At 38.2% G+C, this 20,387-nt stretch overlaps 1 protein-coding gene across 1 annotated transcript; it reads left to right on the top strand.

The window, feature by feature from the left end:
• Nucleotides 1-7: 7 nt before the first annotated feature.
• Nucleotides 8-18,722, top strand: SOX30 (SRY-box transcription factor 30; the record flags this gene model as incomplete). Its single annotated transcript, XM_083353554.1, has 5 exons — nucleotides 8-981; nucleotides 6,220-6,459; nucleotides 10,996-11,232; nucleotides 13,922-14,414; nucleotides 18,341-18,722. Exons 1-5 carry the CDS (start codon nucleotides 21-23, stop codon nucleotides 18,720-18,722), a joined length of 2,313 nt encoding a protein of 770 aa, XP_083209680.1. The 5' UTR covers nucleotides 8-20.
• Nucleotides 18,723-20,387: the final 1,665 nt, after the last annotated feature.

A 20,387-nucleotide genomic window follows, 5' to 3' on the forward strand; every position in this document is an offset into this window, starting at 1 on the left:
TGTCAAGGCCGGGCTGCAGCATGGAAAAAGGGGCGCAGGAGGAAGCCCCAAGAGAGCAGCACCGGCTCCTGCATTCCACGGCTAGGCAGAGCGCTCCCTGCATGGACCACCTTCTCCTGCACCCTCTGCCAGACCAGGGGAGCAGGGACTCGCACCTTCTGCTGTTCCCTCCCAAGCAGGCTCCCCAGCACCATCTCCTGCACCCCCTCTCTCCCAAGCAAAGCGTTTTGCACCAGGAACAGAAACTTCCACAGCCTGGGGAAGGGGGTGCCCTTAAAGAGCGGCAGCATAGTTTGGAAGAGCAGATTTGTCTTGGCAGGCAGCTTTCCCGGCCTGTCTTTGGGACGGAAACTGGACTCTCTGAAAAGCAAGAAGAGGAGGAAGAAAATGGGCACCAGAAAGGGTTACAACTGAAAGCAGAGGAGCGTGAGCCGGAGAACCCATTGTTCCTTATGGGAAGTAGCAACAAGAAAAAAAGGCGGGAGCCTAAAACTCTTATAAACCATCTCAACGGCAAAGATGAAAGTAGCAGCAGTGTGAAATGTGTAGGGGAAGAGCTGGAGGAAATCAAGAAAGAGGCAAAGATGAAAGAAAACTGTGATGCCAAAGTCTTGGGATCTGCAAAAGAAGGGGCCATCAAAACCGAACTGGTAGAACCTCCTGAGGAGGATTGCAAGGGGAGGGAAGAGGTGGCATCCAAACCTCAACCATCTCCCAGTGGTCTGGCTCACATTAGCAAGGATGTTAGTTTGTCTCAATCTCTGGGAACACAGCATTCTCAAGAACTGAAGATTCCTGTTACACTCCATCCAGTCCCTCCAGGGGCTAGGATCCAGTTTCAGGGACCATCTCCATCTGAACTTATAAGAGTGACTAAAGTGCCAGTGACACAAGTACCCCTTAAAATGCAGTCCTTGCTGGAGCCTTCAGTCAAAATTGAAACTAAAGATGTTCCTCTCACAGTGTTACCTTCAGATGCAGGTATTAGAAATTAGTCAGAATTTATCAGATTGACCATAAGCTGTTATACATAAACACTGGATTAGAGCTCCATTATTATTTCAAGGTGTAAGACAGTGAACCCCACTCTTCAAACTTTCTGAGTTAGCAATTCATATACAAATAGTGCATATTCCAGTGCATGAAACCTATTCACACAAATTATTATACTTCTCAAACTCTTTTTACAGTTTGGTGTAGTGGTTAATGTGCTGGCCTAGAAACCAGGAGACTGATTTCTAGTCCCACTTAAGGTATAAAAGCCGGCTGGGTGGACTTGGGCCAGTCCCTCTCTGAACACAATCCCCCCCTCACATAATTGTTAGTAAAATAGAATGAGGAAGGAGTATTACCATATGTATGTTTGCTGCCTTATTTATCAAAATAATAAAGGTGGGATAAAATTCTGTTTAGGCTATTTTAGTATCTTTTGCCTCTGTTAAAGTATAATAGGGCTATGGGACGCTTCAAATTTGATTCCAAAAGATGCAGCTGCTTTAAAAAGCTGAAGATGTGCTGTATTTCTGCTCCCACATGTCTTTGAAATTGAATAAAAAATGCTGCACAGACCTAAAATCTAACATTTATTTAGGATTTAATTTCACAGAGTAAAACCTATATTACTAATTCATAAAACCTTATGTTACAATAAAAGAGTTAGGCTTTTAATTATCAAATTTTTATAGCTGCCCATATCTCAAATGTGATTCTGGGCACTGTACAATAAAACCAGAATGATAAAACACCTGAAATAACAAAAACAATAAATCAGGGGTTCCCAATCCTTGGGCTACAGCCCACTACCAGGCTGCAGCTTGTTTGTAAGGCTAACCCTATGTAGAATGCATTATAGTGGTCTGGGTGGGAAAGGTGACCAGACCACAGATAATTGTCATCAAGGAATTGGTACAATTAGCAGATAATTGAAATTAATTTTATTCCTATTTTACGAAGAGTTACAATAAGCCACTACTCCATTTTATTCTCACAATCCCATAAAATAAATTAGGTTGAACAAGGGGGAGGTAATGGGCCATTCAGTGAATGGCATAGTTGAATATGAATGAGTTCATTCTGTTGGAAGTCTCACATTCTAACATCTGTATAAATCTGCTGGTTTGGTATCAAAAGGCAGAGGTTTTATTGTTCCCCTAAGGCAGGGGTAGGCAACCTTGGCTCTTTTATGACTTGTGGACTTCAACTCCCAGAATTCCTGAGCCAGCATGGCTCAGCTTGGAAACTTCTCCCTTTCCCCTCAGCGTGGCTGGCTCAGGAATTCTGGGAGTTGAAGTCCATGAGTCATAAAAGAGCCAAGGTTGCCTACCCGAGCCCTAAGGTATCTATGCAATTTTGTTGCTTAAAAATAAATTAGTCTATGTCAACTGAATTTGGCCAGATCGCTAATAAAATGCCTTGTCAAATGACACATAGACGGATTCCTCAATTATTTCATACGATGATGGAAATAGTGATGAAGTTAAAACCAATCTTGTGAATTATATTTCATGGTCAATGAGAAAGAAGAAAACTATTTCCTGACCTCAGCTTTATGTTTTCTTTTTGGGGGATACGAAGTGTTTATCATAGCTTAGCAGCCGTTAAAATATTCAGTCTTCCAACGCTAAACCCATTTATTTATACTATATATGATTCTATATATAAAGAGAGATTCAGATAATTAAATGTTGGTTACTGTGCTATTGGTAGTAATTTCTTGAAGGCGATTCCACAGCCCATAGATGTTAATAGGATTCAATAAATATGGTTAAGGTTAGAATTTCACAGTAGCTATATCCATTCCACAAGTGTATTGCAGTATAACATGAGCAAGAGAAATCAAGATAGGGCTATGTAAATATAAATGGACTCTGTCCTATTGAGTTAGAGAACAAAGAGGAAAAATATCTCCTGTTTGTAATATTGCGAGGCAGTATTTTCCTAAATGAAATCCTGAGTGCAAACATTTATTTTCATTCATTCTTGTATGTGAAAAGTTAAACATTGAAACTTAACATGGCCCATCACAAAAAACGAACAGCTTTCCTGAAGCTGTAAAGAATAACTGGCTGCCGTTGAAAGGGATTCAGTATTAGGAATTTTACATTAATCTTCCTGGATCTTTTTTAGGCTCAAACACCACAAATGTAATTAAAATTAAAATGTAATTATTTTATTAGCAAGTAAATAAACCTACTCTTGAAAATATTTTTAAAAATTTATCAAGTTACTTTATTTGGGGAAGATATATTTATAAAAAAAACATTTTTTTTATCTCAGTGGTAGAATATGTCTGTTTTTATATGCCAAAGATCCATTTCTGGCAATTTTATGTGGGAAAGTCTGCTACCTGAATTTCTGAAGCATCATCTGCTATTCAGTATAGCTAGATAATATAATATTAGAAAAAAATGGGTCATTATAAAGCATTATGTTGTACTATTACAATGAAAGAAATAAGGCTGAAATATTACTAATTTTTCTTTCAGTGTATTTTAATGTGGAAGGTGTTATATAAAGAACACTTTTACTTGAACTTTTTTGTACTGTGTTTTGCTGGAAACTGAAAATTAGATACTCGTTCCAGTGTAAGGCTATAAAAATAATTTCAAGTACTATCAGAATAAGTGGGTTACTGGAAACATGCGTCTTGAAGAGGACATTATGTATTCTGTATGAATGAAAAATTATTCTCTTTTAATATTTAAGTATTCCAAAAGATATTGGTGTTATGGCCAAATCATTGAAAAGTTACTGGTATGTTGCAATAATGAAAAAAAAAATAAATCCACTGAATTAGAAGCAGATCTGGCTTCCAGACAGAAGGTTTCTTATGTTTGTGCAAGGTTTGTGATCATAATTAAAATATGATCTAAAAGTCTAAAACAGGTTAGAAACAATGTTATATAGCTGTTTATCTCGACATTCTTACCACAAAATTAGAAAAGATGCAGAACAAAAATTCTGAACTGGAACATAAAAGGGTTGGAGTTTTCAATTAAGAAAAAAAGAATTGAAACTCTATAAATTGATAGTATACAATTTCATGATATGTATAAATGGATAAAGAGATGCTAAATGGGATTTGTTACATTTCTGTCCCTTCTATCTGTTCTCCCTGAAGCTATGGGATTTTTTTCCCTCACAAAACTCTTTGATGTGGTTTTAGCTAAGAGATCCTACTAGCTAGCCTATTGAGGAATTGCAAACATTTGAATTCAGGTGTCTCTTAGTGCACTATAACACTTCCCTTATCTTGCAGGAGCTTTCCAAGTGATTGGCAGTTACATTTAAGAAGATGAAAGGCACTCCTTCACCTAGGACTTATTGAAAATTTAGAATTTGTTTTCATGAGATACAATGTTGTTGGCTAGTTTAGAAGGGAACTGGCAGATTCTTAGATTGTAAATTTAGTGACAGATGTGATACTTAAATTGGATTTCAAGGAGTTGATCGTTTAATAGAGATGGGATCCAAGAAACCGGGCGCTGGGCATTTGAGAAGAAATGTTTGTCAAGATGCTCAGTTAACAAGCCTCCGGCCAGAATGCTATTCATCTGGTGACAACATAGTTATTTGGAAATGTATCCCACTGATTTCAATGGAACTTGCTCCCAGAAAGAAGCCTGGTCCATATAACATAATATGATTTGTTTTAGTGTTGATTTAGCTTATTTGTTTTATTCTATTTATATGGCTGTCCATCTTGCTACCACATATCTGGCCAGCTAGCATAGCTTAAAACACCAGTGCAGTAACTGCCTCATTAGCAAAAGACATAAAGTAAAAAAAGCATAAAATAGCAACCAAGAGCAGACCATGCTACAATAGATTAACAAGACCTTACAGACCTAATTATCATGACCTCCATGCCCGGGAAACAGCCAGGTCTTAAAAGTTTTCCAAAAAGCAAGCAGGGTTAGGGCCATCTGAATCTTGAGTGTGCAAGCTGTCTGAAATGCAGGTGATGTTACAGAAAAAGCTGTTTTCCTGGACCCTACACAATGACATCCTTTAGTTGATGGCATCTGGGTTATGGTATGATTTTTAGGCTGTTGTTTAAGATACAATGTGTTTTTTGAGCCTAACCAACTGGCTTGTTCAACAAGTCATGGTGTAGCATAACGTTAAGCCATTAGGGCTATGTAGTATATATGTTTTTATATTCTGATTCAATATACATTTGTAGCCATGGATGCTTTAAGTCTTAGGTAAACTCAATTTAGAAACCAAACATTCAAGGTTAGAGTCTTATCAAAGGGCACATAGGGTACACTCTTAAACATAGTGGACACAGACTTAATTCTGACAAATCATGGATAAACGTGTTGTGTTGATGTAATTATAATAGTAAATTTCGAGGGCAATTTACAGAGGGAAACATGGGATATTTAATCTCTCTTTTGTAGAATTGGAACCTTATACAAGAGCATAGAACAGATGTGCTTTTGTTTGTTATGGCATATAGTTACTTAGTGTTTAGTTAGGTTCAAGAAATTTAGGTAGAAATTCACCTAGTGAATTTCTAATCCCTATGGCATCTTACAAACTGATCCTGACAACTTCACTCAGTTTCAAGTATAGTTTGCCCTGTGACAAAGTGGAAATCAAAGTTACCCAAAACTGGTAGAAAATCTGCTTGTTACTTACATAGTTGCTAACGTTTAGCATGCTGCATGTAGAGAAAGAATTAATTGTAAAATCCAGTGGACTTGTATAACAGTTTTTTTCCTCTTTTATATTTCCAACAACTCCTTAGAGGAGGTCCCTAGTCTAAAGTATCATTGCAGAGCCTGAAGATGAATAAAGGCTCCAGGAGGAATCATACTCCTACCTCTTCCATATGCAGTAGAAGAGTAAATTACACAATCCTGACTGTCCTATATCAGCTTATAATTTCATTTTACAATAAGATCATATTACACTTGCCTATAATGGCCCTGTATTAGTCACCAAAATCCATAATCTACAGCCAGATGTAATAATCATAATATTTAGAATTGGGGTGTGTTTGTGCCTAGATCTTTGCAATTGTTGCCAGAATTAAGCAGTGTTTGCTGTCCTTTCATGCTAAATTTTATACATTTCAGCAAATGAGGTAGAGAAAAATCATTTTATTATTATTGCTAGGATCATACTTCAATGCCCACAGAATACCGCAGAATTAGCAGTATATTCCACCAATCCCTATATTACCTAAACATTAATATTACTTTATCGTAGGGATACCAGATACTCCGTTCAGCAAAGATAGAGATGGACATGTCAAGCGTCCTATGAATGCATTTATGGTATGGGCAAGAATTCATCGGCCAGCCTTAGCCAAAGCTAACCCTGCTGCTAATAATGCCGAGATCAGTGTCCAGCTTGGATTGGAATGGAACAAGCTCACTGAAGAACAAAAGAAACCTTATTATGATGAAGCTCAGAAGATAAAAGAAAAACACAGAGAAGAATTTCCTGGTACTAGAGAGAGAATTATTTATACATTTTTAATATCTGATCGCCATTAGGTAATCCACAGGTTCATGCATGGAAAGATGGTGTTTAAATATAATCATTCAGGAAACAGAATCCTGGAAGGACAGTGCAGATGAAAAAAACGTAGTATGTTTAAATAATGAAGCAAATTCCTTAGTTGTTTTTTTTCCTGACTTACGTATCTTCTCCCAAAGACATACAAGTAGCCAAATGAATGGTGACATTATGCCACCACACATGTAGATCAATCATCTGTATATTAGTATGAGCACTAAGGTTTTCCCATTTTGTCAAGTGGGACATACAGTATTTAGGATATGGAAATAATTATTATTTATTAAACTGGCAGACTCTCAGTGACTCTGGGCAGTCCACAACAATGAAACATAGAAAGCTGCAACTTTTCTCTCATCTGTCTTCTGAATGTGCATTTCCACTGATTTATGTAAACTTTGTTAATTATTTGAAATTACATCTGGGGAAAAATAGTTTATTCAACAAAAGGCATATGTTAATATTAATTTCCCCAATTATAATAATGCTCATAATTTCTGCTTGTGTTCCTGTTTTAAACTCATTGCATGTTTTTGTGTTATTCCCAGTGAAATACAATTTAGATAATATAATAACTTCCAAAGCTTTGATTTTAAATACACATTTAAAAAATAATCTGATGCTAAATTCTGTAATATTAAAGCAAATATAATGAATAATAGAATAATAAATGCATTATTTTTATTTAGTATTAGCAGAAATAATAGTGTTTTATTTAACAAAGTTGGTATTCAGTCTTGATTGTAAGGTTATGCCACAATCGGATGATAATATTGATAGCTTGAATACCAATTGGGTAAAGTGATTAAAGACACTGAGCATGAGTAATAATCTTGCACAAAGCAACTGGATGACTGGGGCAGTCATTTCCTTTCAACCCTAAGAAGTAGGCAAAGACAAACCACTTCTGAAAAATGTTGCCAAGTAATTGTGGGGGCTTATCCTTGTAATCACCAGGATTCCATATTGACTCTAATGTTTGTATATAACTCAAACCAAAGTCCATGATAGTGAGAGGTATTACAAATAGAAAGAAACAGTATTTCTCTTTCCCTTCGAGAGATTGTAAGCTTCCTATTCATACTATACATATTGTTGTTGTTGTTAGCTGCGAAGTCGTGTCCGACCCATCGCGACCCTATGGACAACATTCCTCCAGGCCTTCCTGTCCTCTACCATCTTCTGGAGTCCATTTAAGCTCACGCCTACTGCTTCAGTGACTCCATCCAGCCACCTCATTCTCTGTCGTCCCCTTCTTCTATTGCCCTCGATCTTTCCCAGCATTAGGCTCTTCTCCAATGAGTCCTTCCTTCTCATTAGGTGGCCAAAGTACTTGAGTTTTAGCTTCAGGATCTGGCCTTCTAAAGAGCAGTCAGGATTGATCTCCTCTAGGACTGACCGGTTTGATCGCCTTGCGGTCCAAGGGACTCGCAGGAGTCTTCTCCAGCACCACAGTTCAAAGGCCTCAATTCTTTGGCGCTCAGCCTTTCTTATGGTCCAACTTTCACTGCCATACATTGCAACTGGGAAGACCATAGCCTTGACTATACGCACTTTTGTTGACAGGGTGATGTCTCTGCTTTTTAGTGTGCTGTCTAGATTTGCCATGGCTTTCCTCCCCAGGAGCAAGCGTCTTTTGATTTCTTGGCTACAGTCCCCATCTGCAGTGATCTTGGAGCCCAGAAAAATAAAATCTGTCACTACTTCCATTTCTTCCCCGTCTATTTGCCAGGAATTGAGAGGGCCAGATGCCATGATCTTGGTTTTCTTAATGTTAAGTTTCAACCCAAGTTTTGCACTCTCCTTCTTCACCCGCAACAAGAGGCTCTTTAGTTCTTCTTCACTTTCTGCCATTAGAGTGGTATCATCTGCGTATCTCAGGTTGTTGATATTTCTTCCGGCAATCTTAATTCCAACTTTTGATTCATCTAGCCCTGCCTTTCTCATGATGTGCTCTGCATATAAGTTAAATAGGCAGGGCGACAGTATACATCCTTGCCGGACTCCTTTCCCAATTTTGAACCAATCAGTGGTTCCGTGTCCAGTTCTCACTGTTGCTTCTTGACCCGCATATAGGTTTCTCAAGAGACCAATAAGATGGTCTGGTACTCCCATCTCTTTAAGAACTTGCCACAGTTTGTTATGATCCACACAATCAAAGGCTTTAGCATAGTCAATGAAGCAGAAGTAGATGATTTTCTGGAACTCCCTAGCTTTCTCCATGATCCAGCGTATGTTGGCTATTTGATCTCTAGTTCCTCTGCCTCTTCGAAATCCTGCCTGTACTTCTGGTAGTTCTCGATCCACATACTGCTGAAGTCTAGCTTGTAGGATTTTAAGCATGACTTTACTAGCATGAGAAATGAGTGCAATGGTGCGATAGTTTGAACATTCTTTGGCACTGCCTTTCTTTGGAATTGGAATGTAAACTGATCTTTTCCAATCCTGTGGCCATTGTTGAGTTTTCCAAATTTGCTGGCAAATTGAGTGTAGCACTTTTACTGCATTGTCTTTTAAGATTTTGAATAGCTCAGCTGGAATACTGTCACTTCCACTAGCTTTGTTGTTGCTCAGCTTTTCTAAGGCCCACTTCACTTCACATTCTAGGATGTCTGGCTCGAGGTCAGTGACCACCTCATTGTGATTATCAGGGACGTTAAGCTCATTCTTGTATAGTTCTTCTGTGTAATTTTGCCACCTCTTCTTAATCTCTTCTGCCTCTGTTAGGTCCCTGCCATTTTGGTCCTTTATCATGCCCATTTTTGCATTAAACGTTCCCTTCATTTCTCCAATTTTCTTGAAAAGATCTCTGGTCCTCCCTATTCTATTGTTTTCTTCTATTTCTTTGCACTGTTCATTTAAGAAGGCATTCTTATCTCTTCTAGCTATTCTCTGGAATTCTGCATTCAATTGGGTGTATCTTTCTTTTTCTCCCTTGCCTTTCGCTTCCCTCCTTTCCTCAGCTATTTGCAAAGCTTCCTCAGACAGCCATTTTGCTTTCTTGCATTTCTTTTTCTTTGGGATGGTTTTGGTTGCTACCTGTTGTACAATGTCGCGAACCTCTGTCCATAGTTCTTCAGGCACTCTGTCTATCAGATCTAATTCCTTAAATCTATTTGTCACCTCTACTGTATATTCAACAGGGATATGATTTAATTCATACCTGAGTGGCCTAGTGCTTTTCCCTACTTTCTTCAGTTTAAGCCTAAACTTTGCAAGGAGAAGCTCATGGTCTGAGCCACAGTCAGCTCCTGGTCTTGTTTTTACTGACTGTATAGAGCTTCTCCATCTTTGGCTGCAGAGCATATAGTCAATCTGATTTCTGTGTTGACCATCTGGTGATGTCCATGTGTAGAGCCGTCTCTTGGGTTGTTGAAAAAGAGTGTTTGCTATGACCATCGTATTCTCTTGACAGAATTCTCTCAGCCTGTGCCCTGCTTCATTTTGCACTCCAAGGCCAAACTTGCCTGTTATTCCAGTTATCTTTTGGCTTCCTACTTTAGCATTCCAATCCCCCATGATGATAAGGACATCATTTTTTGGTGTTAGTTCTATAAGGTGCTGTAGTGCTTCATAGAACTGGTCAATTTCATCCTCTTCAGCACTGGTGGTTGGGGCATAGACTTGGACTACTGTGATATTGAATGGTTTCCCTTGGATTCGAACTGAGATCATTCTGTCATTTTGAGGATTGTATCCCAGTATTGCTTTTCCTACTCTTTTATTGACTATGAAGGCTACTCCATTTCTTCTGAAGGATTCTTGCCCACAGTAGTATACCTGATGGTCATCTGAATTAAATTCACCCATTCCTGTCCATTTTAGTTCGCTGATACCTAAGATGTCGATGTTTAGTCTTGTCATCTCTTGTTTTACCATGTCCAGTTTTCCTTGATTCATGGATCTTACATTCCAGGTTCCTATGGAGAAAGAATCTTTACAGCATCGGACTTTCCTTTCACCACCAGACACATCCACAGCTGAGCGTCCTTTCGGCTTTGGCCCAGTCGCTTCATTCTTTCTGGCGCTACTAGTACTAGCCCTCTGCTCTTCCCCAGTAGCATATTGGACGCCTTCCGACCTGAGGGGCTCATCTTCCAGCGTCATATCGTTTTGCCTTTTGGTACTGTCCATAGAGCTTTCATGGCAAAGATACTGGAGTGGGTTGCCATTTCCTTCTCCAGTGGATCACATTTTGTCAGAACTCTCTGCTATGACCTGTCCGTCTTGGGTGGCCCTGCACGGCATAGCTCATAGCTTCATTGAATTACGCAAGCCCCTTCGCCACGACAAGGCAGTAATCCATGAAGGGGACTATACATATACGTGTGTTCTTTTGCAAGTATGATTTTCTGAGTTTACTACAGAAAATATGTTATTCTTAATAATGCATAGCTTCGTTAAGTAAGAATTTTCAAAAGGAACGCTATCTTTCAGCTGGCGTACTCTCTAACATTTCTGCAGGTTGGGTTTACCAGCCAAGGCCTGGCAAAAGGAAGAGGTTTCCATTGACTGTCTCCACTGTATTCTCGGGTACAACTCAGAACATCATAGCTACAAGTCCAATGACGGCCTCTACTGTCTTTACTGGGACTTCTCAGAGTATTATCAATACAAATCCAACTACCATTTACCCTTTCCGATCACCTACCTACTCTGTGGTTATACCCAACGTACAGAACAGCATTGGACATCCAGTCTGTAAGTTGATTTTGATTGTTTATATCATGGGTGTCAAACTCGCTGCGTCACGTGATGTGTCGCGACATATCACAACTCTTTTTGCATTTCCAGAGCTGGGGTGGGTGCGGCCTCCGCATGATGCAACCGGCCCGCGGGCCGGCAGTTTGACCCCCCTGGTTTATATGAATTCTTTAAACTGGCTTGAAAGAGCAGTCAAAGAGGCTATCTATGTTAGAATTGAACAGCCCTCCCTCAACAGAGGGGAAGGGATAGGACACAACTTATCTCTTGATTAGAGTGCAGCCCTTTCAACAGTCCCAAGTCAGTTCAACAGTCATTGGCACTCTGATTTAGGTGACTTGGAGGACCCAGATTAACAGCCAGGTGGTGTAATGACCATCATAGCTGATTGCAAACAATATAAATATATTGCAAACAATATAAATCCTTTCCATTGCCCACCAGTTAGTTAGAACTGAAGAGACTTCTTGGGTGAGAAGTGAAATGTCTTGGGGAAAAAATCAAGACAGTCCAATTGCCTTTTTGAAAGCACCTTTGGAATAAGAATTTTAATTCCTATAAGCACATTCATAGCACAAGCACATTTTGTAGAAATCTTTAGACTAGCAAGTAAATACTGCACATATATTTAGACATTTTCAGCAAGTTAAATAAGCTGATAAAATATAACCATACTTTTATAACCATTTTTTTCAAATTTGTAAATTTGATTCTTATTAATTAATTAGTTAATTCACATGGTGAGACTTAAATAGTATCAAATTTCTTTGCCACTAGCCTGGAATGAAACAATCTAATGAACAAATTTCTCAGAACTCCCAAGACAAGAATTCCACAAAGAACATTATTTTCAAATGAAACACACATAAGCAGTTTCTGACAACACCACTCTGATCTGTTTTTTCACACTTCTATAATAAATGGAATCAGAAATGTGCTTCTTTTGTAAAGGCTGGTATTGTGCTATGGCAGCTGACTCAAGTGAAACCGATTCTTCCAAATAAGAAACTCAGAATCTTTCTTAGTTACACATATTAAGATTAAGGGAATAGGGTGACAAGAATTTCTCCAAATGCACAGTTTCCAGTTTATCCCCCAATGCATTACCTTGGAGAGTTTCTTAGTTTTGTTTTTTTTGTAATAGTTCTGTTGTACACAGTTGAGGAGACAGTTCTTTCCGTAAAAGGGAAGTTCGCACGTAGTTGTCTCCTAAATACAGACCTAAATATAGGCTTTTATTAACAAATTTGAAAGATAGCCTAAATATCTCTGGATATTAAGATGATAGATACAGTACTAATTTATTTATTTATTCATTTGATAAATAGAGAGCCAGTTTGGTGAGAGGTTAAGGTACTGGTCTAGAAACCAGGAGACTGTGAGTTCTAGTCCCAACCTTAGGCAGGGAAACTGGCTGGTAACCTTGGGCCTATCCCTTAGTCCAGACATGTCAAACACAAGGCCTGGGGGCCGGATCCGGCCCGCAGAGTGGTTTCATGTGGCCCGCGAAGCCATCCTGGAAACAGTGAGGGAACGGGCCCCGCTGCCTTGGCCCTGGCCCAGAGACCCTCTTTCTGCCAGAGACCCTCAGATCTGTCCCACTCCTGCCCAGGCCCCCATAGGCACCCTTGATGTGAATGATGTAGAGCTGGCCACGCACACCCAGTAGGCCATACGCACTCTAGCCACGCCCACCCTGGCCACACCCACCCGGCCCCCTGAGGGCAACCGCAATGCTGATGCGGCCCTCAATGAAATTGAGTTTGACACCCCTGCCTTAGTCTAACTCACCACACAGGGTTGTTGTGGGGAAAAGAGGAGGAGGAAGGAGTATTAGGAATGTTTGCCGCCTTGAGTTACATATATACATTAATAAAGGTGAGATAAAAATCAAATCAATAAACCATGCATGACTCTGAACAGCATACAAAGTTAAAAGCACAAAAACAATACTACAAAATAACAAAACTGTAACAAAAATAATGAGAAAAAAACTTAAAACAATATCAATATTTAAAAAGCAAAACAAAGATCTATAATCTGTGGAAGAGTGTGCTCAATTTCCCTAGCAATACAGTCTCCATATCTCATGTTTTCAGATTCCCAGGCCAGATGGCAAAACCATTTGTTCAGGCCCTTTTAGACAGCCAGCCCTGTTGGGGCCAATCTGATATCAAAAGGAATAATATTCCCAAAGGTAGGTGTTTAGCAGATAAACTTTTCCTCCTTGGTCCCATTAGATGCCATTCCTTCCTGGACAGGATTCTTCACAGGCCTTTCCTGCTGGATCTGTTGGTTAGTTATGGTTAGAGAGAGGTGTCCCTCAAATCACCTAGGCCCATGCCTTTTTATATTAAAAAAAATCTTTTATTGTTGATAATAGTGATGAGTTTCCAAAAATAGAAGGAATTTGAGTTTTCAGATTGTAAAAGTCAGATTGTAAAAATTTAAGAAATTGTAATATTTCTTTATCGGCTTATCAAAGTATAATGGCATAGTATATTTTTTTTATAAAGCATAGATTATAATATAGTCCTGCACATACTAATTACACAACATGTTTTTCACTCATAGTATAATTATAATTTGTAGGCAAATGTTTTGTAGTAAAAGAAAATAAACTTTAAATAAGAAACTACTATTAATTTGAGTTTCTCAGTTATAACATCATTTTCCTTCTCCAAAGGTGAAGCCGCTTCTACTATCCAGCTGCCAGCTCCTTCTGCTCAGCATCCAGGCCCCATTACACTGTTCCAGCCAAGTGTAGGAAACACAACACCATTAGCTGCCTCAACTGCAAACCTGCCAATTCGGCCAGTCCTTCAGCCTCAACGATTTGCTGCACCTTCCCCTACAGAAGCTCATCGTGTATCTTCAGGAACAAATTGCTCTATAAAGAGACCCACCCAGATTTCTATTGAAAGCTCAAGCAGGACCCCAAACAATACAAGCACTACTCACCCTAGATACAGTGTCTCAAATAGCCAACCCCCCAAGGAATACTCAGGTGTTTCTTCATGTTCTAGAAATGGACCCATTCCTCAGGCACCACCTATCCCTCATCCACATGTCTATCAGCCTCCTCCCATTGGTCATCCAGCAACTCTCTTTGGAGCTCCTTCTCGATTTTCATTTCACCATCCTTACTTTTTACCAGGGCCTCATTATTTCCCATCAAGGTAATGCAACCACATACTTGCATTCTGGAATATGTAGTTAGATATATTATGCCAAGGTTTTTTTTTTGTTTTTTTAAAATCCCATTTATATCCCGCCCTTCTCCGAAGACTCAGGGCGGCTTACAATTTAAGCACAAATCAATGTGCTTAACAATAGCCTTCATTCTATGTATATGCCTGCTTATTAGGGCTTTCGCCCCCCCCCCAAACGGCATTATTACAAAGTCACATTGCCCCCAACAATCTGGGTCCTCATTTTACCTACCTCGGAAGGATGGAAGGCTGAGTCAACCTTGAGCCTGGTGGGATGCGAACCTGCACTAATTGCAGGCAGCTGGTGTTACTTAAGGAGGCATTAGCCCACTGTTCCACCAAGGCTCCTTTGCAGTTACTGTTAGCAAAAGTGCAATAATATTAGATAATTTTCCTTCCGTTTTCCCTTTCATTTAGAACTTCCATACGTTTCATTCTACTGAAATTATTTTTATCCAATTTTCCCATCCCCATAGAGGCCTTCAAAGATTTTTCTCCCATGTCCAATCTTTTAAACCTGTCTAGTACATTATTGTCTCTTTTTAAGAGTTTAATTTATTAGTAAACGTGAAACAGGACCTTTTTAAGTAGAAAAAACAAGTCAGAATCATCATACTCATCAAATTATTAAAATAAATCTTTCCAAGATACAGTCTGAATGTTTGGGGCTCTACACATCAGTTTTTGATTAGAGACCTCAAACTCCAATGACTTAGTCTCTGACTTCCAGCGTTGATTTTTCTTAAGTTAGATATAAGCTCATTACAATCTGGACATGTGTATGTTTTTGGTTTGAAGCCAATCTCTTCCTTGAGAAAGATGATGATGATGATACCTTGATATATATCAATCAGTCAAGGTGACAAACATACTGAATACTCCTGACTCCCATTTTCTTCACAACAAATACCTGCTAAGGTAGATTGGGCTGAGAAAGAGTGACTGGCCCAAAGTCATCCAGCTGGCTTTCATGCCTAAGGGAGGCCTAGAACTCACAGTCTCCTGGGTTCTAGGCAATACTTCATGATACCAAGCTGGCTGAGTTTTTAGTTCTCTTGTATAATCACTTCTATGCTGAAGTCACCCATCTAGCTAAGTATATGGTAAATACACCACAGATTGTTCAATAACCTATAGGGGTTTGCACAAGACAGTAAACCATAAAACATGTTTTACGTATAATGTCTGAATTTACACAACACACTGAAACAGAATAAAATACACCTTAGATTTATGTGAACTTCCCCTTAAGTCAATCTTTCCTTGGTAGACTACTACTACTTTTTTAACCTTCCACAAAGGTCTACTGAACAGTGTGATATGGAAAGTACCCATTAAGAAAACGAGAAAAGAGCAAAGTACTCTAATTTTAGTTAGTTAGCTATGTGCTTATTCTGGAAAAGAATATCCTTATAAATGTCCTGTTAATTTCACTCTGGGGCTGCTGTAGTGCATATTGTGTAGAGCATTCACAATCTCAACAGGTATTATAAATTGGGACAGGATAGGGCAGAAACAACATTAAGTAAAATTTATTCCAAGACACGTTTGACTCCTGGTAACTTCATTACCGTAATTTATTCATCTAGGATTTTTTTTATTCCCCAGTTTAACTATCACCTCTGTTATCCCATCCAATCTAATCAGTATGCTCTTGCCAAGCCTATACAAGACTGCCCAGATACTGTTAATTTGTTGAGAAAAACCTTCACTTACATTAAATGCAAAGGAGGACTTTTAAAAACAAAATTCTGTTTAGCTTGTATGGCTTGATGTAAGAGTGATTTTGTTTACTGGATCAATCACCTGTCTTGTTAGTATTTAGACATGAGCCTCAAGGCAAAAATAACTGCTAGTGAAGATAAACATTATAGCAATAGTGCTGAGTCTTACAGTATATCTTATTTATTTTATTTAGAAAATTTGTATTGCTGCCTACTTGCACATGGTGACTCAAGGCAGCTTACATAAATAGAAAAACACCCTTAATATACTGCTCCACAGTGTTTTACAACACTCTGAACAGTTTACATCAGCATTTTGCCCCCAACAATCTGGTTCTGCATTTTACCAGCCTTGGAAGGATAGAAGGCTGCGACAATATTGAGCCCTATCAGGATCAATCTTTTGGCTGTGGGCAGAATTAGCCTGCAATACTGCATTCCAACCATTGTGCCACCAGGGCTCATTATAAAAGCCCAACATTTTGAACTGGCATCAGAGATGAACTTAGGTTGTTACAATATAGAGCAGTTGAAGGGAAATGAAATGAAAAATATAAGACAGTGATTATCTTATTGTTAACCATAAAGATCTAGAACTTCATGAGGTCTCTTATTCAATGCCCAGGAAGCTATTTGATCAACAGCAAATTTTCTGTAAATTGCTAAATGTAATTATCACAATACCTCACCTATTTAATTTGCTTCTGATATCTCTATTTACATGTTCCTTGTACCCATTCAAATCTTGTATTTCTGTATGTGAGTGTATATGTGTTTATGATGGAAATGCTTCAAATTCAAAAGTGCTATTTCAATTTTGAAACAATTTGCACACTATTCAATCTATCTAGCCAGCCAGCCAAATTATCAGGAGCTTGAGTTGAAGGTGAATAGAGATACGTACCCAGACATACATGCATACACAAAGCCACGTGCATATACTTGTTAACATTTCATGTAAACAATTAAGCAGACTATATGGCATTTCTCATCACAGAATTTTTTAATTGCCTTTTAATTATTATTTAACCCTTTCTATATAAATTGAGGATGCTGTTAGAGTGTTTATTGCTTTTGTTTATTTTATGTCACCTTAAAGCATTTTGTTATTTTGGGATGAATGCTATACTGTATATTCATTACTTAAATCAGCTTTTATTAAAACTTGGGGTAAGTGACTGAATTTACCTACCTATGGATTGATTTCTATACTGTAGGACTGCCTAGTCCAGGGGTCGGCAACCTCGGCTCTTTTATGACTCGTGGACTTCAACTCCCAGAATTCCTGAGCCAGCTATGCTGGCTCAGGAATTCTGGGAGTTGAAGTCCACGAGTCATAAAAGAGCCGAGGTTGCCGACCCCTGGACTAGTCAATATTCTACTTTCTGTGTCTAGACCTTGTGGCAAAAACCTTAGATGCAGCTATAGATCAGTTCCAAAAGTTGTTACAGAACTGTGAATTTAAATGTGATCAGAAAAATGCTAAATATGTGGGGAATAACTATACCTTTTATTAAATATACAAATTAAATAATAAATTAACAGAATTGAAATTAAATGATTTTTTTTATCCTGCTGCAGACTGTTCCTTTGGTCACCTGGCCTTTTATTAAAAAGTCAAATACATTTTTCAGCCTGAAAGAGAATGTACCTTTCTATTAGTTTAACTCAAGGCTTAAATAAAGATCTGCTATGTAGGTAGTCCTCAGCGTATGACTACAGTTGAGTCCAAAATTTCTAGTGCTAAGTAAGGCAATTGTTTGAGTTTTGCCCCATTTTATGACCCTTTTTGCCACAGTTGTTAAGCAGGTCACTGCCATTGTTAAATGAATCGTGGTTCTTAAGCAAATCTGTCTTTCCCCATTGATTTTACTTGTTGGAAATCAGCTGGGAAGGTTACAGATGGTAATCACATGACCTCAGGGCAGTACAAGTGTCCTAAATCATTTGCCAAGTGCCTGAATTTTGATCACATGACCATGGGGATGCTGCAATGTCATAAGTGTGAAAACTGGTCATAAGTCTCTCTTTTTCCAGTGCCACCGTAACTTTGAACAGTGACTAAACAAATGGTTGTAAGTCAAGAAGTACCTGTATGTGTTAGTAGTGACATATCAGTCCTGTGACAAAGCAACTGAAGTAACCTATTTTTCTTTTGTTTTGATACAGCACATGTCCATATAGCCGTCCTCCTTTTGGTTATGGGAATTTCCCCAGCTCCATGCCTGAGTGCCTTGGCTTTTATGAAGACCAGTATCAAAAGCACGAGGCCATGTTTTCTGCCCTGAACAGAGACTACCCATTCAGAGAATATCCTGATGAACACACACATAGCGAAGACTCCCGCAGCTGTGAGAGCTTGGAAGGGACATCCTATTACAGCAGCCACAGTCAGACTGAAGAGGAGTATTTAAACCCTATGCCACCGTTGGACATTGGGGCCCTTGAAAATGTTTTTACAGCCACCCCTTCCACCCCTTCTAGTGTACAGCAAGTTAATGTGACTGATAGTGATGATGAGGAAGAAGGAAAGGTGTTGAGAGATTTGTAATTTTTCAGATCAAATCTAGCATACTTTTTAAAACGTGAAATAAAACATGTTCCTCATATAACACTATTTTAGTGAGTGTTATCTAGAAGGCATAGTAAATCTAGCTTGTTCCAAAGTTTTTATGACACATGGGAGAGTTCCTGAACCAATCTATCGTCACAGGTACTGTATATTTTTATATTAATTTTGCATACTCTGCTGATCAAGGCAGCTCTTAAGATGGTGAAGACTTTTTTATTTAGTTATCTTGCCTTGTAGCTGAATGCTATGGGTAATGTTTCCAGAGACCATGTGAATAGTGTACCTTATTGATTCTACATTCAGCTAAACTGATTTGTCAACATTGTGCATTTGAAAAAGTCCATTGGAGAAGTTTCATAATTAATGAAATCAGGGCATTGCCCTATATTCCTTGTGTTACGCAGTGCTAGAAGCAACATAATTGTGTGCAACTTGCCACAATTTTTAAAATCTGCTCTTGAGCAAATACAGACCTTAATTTAAATAGAATCATATTATTTATGATGGGAAACTTCATTTTCCTGTTTCAGTCTCTGCTCCTTGATGGCATGGTGAGATTTTAATTTCTATCAAGATAAAAAAATGTATTTATTTCTCTGCTGTGTCCATGGTGTACACATACTTTGTTACACATAAGTCAGAGTTGTCAGATTTTAAAAATCTGGCCTGTGGTAAAAGTTATTTTTAAAAAAGCAACTACAGTTGTTCCAGAATCTAATCTATATTTATGCAGAAATTGCTATATAATTATCTGAAAACTGCAGCCCCATTTATGGATTAACTTATTCCTCTGCAAGAACAATTCATCTTTTAGCGTCCATATAAATGGAACAGTTACATAATTCTAAGAATAAGACTCAATCTAGCTGTCAGTTGAATACAAGAAGGTTATGATTCTTTACCAGAATATAAATAACAACATTGCAAACAATGCATTTTAAAATGTAGTGCATCAAAAGTAGTTGTAAAGAAAACATTACTAAGCTATTTGTTCATGTTACAAACCAATTTTATAGCTACACTTTTCTTTCTGTTTTGGGGAAAGGGGCTGATAGTATAGATGTTCCATTTTTGTTATGTTAAAATAAAATCGCATGAACTGTATGTTGTTACCTCTCTATATTGTGACAAACAATGAATTATGACCCTTGCTTGTATGTACATGATAAGGTCAAATGTGGTTATCAATTTTTTATATTCCGCGGAGGGATTTGTTTTAATGATAATCATACAAAGGGTGTGCTATTATCAGTAACTATTGTAAGCTAATTGAAAATGTTAATCCTGTTCATAACATTTTATTTAAATTGTAAATTTTCTTATCATACGTGTTAAGAGATAATAGCCTTCATTAGATAGAATTTTTTTAAAAGGATGAAAAGGAAACTCTATGCTTGATTGGTAATTTTTGCTAACAATCATAGTACTTTTGCATCAGCACTAATATACAATACTGATGTGGTTTAGAATACCTGATATATTCTAAACGTATATTTCAAATATACGTGAAAGTCCTATCATTGAACCACACCAACATTTTTCAACGATTCCAAACTAGTGCTTTTTCTCTTGCCAAACAAACTAGAAAAATTACCCACAGTATTTGGGACATTGTCTTCCTTTGCAGATGGGTTGCTTGATGCT

Source organism: Vipera ursinii, assembly GCF_947247035.1.
Source record: "Vipera ursinii genome assembly, chromosome: 2".
NCBI classification, from domain to species: Eukaryota; Metazoa; Chordata; class Lepidosauria; order Squamata; family Viperidae; genus Vipera; species Vipera ursinii.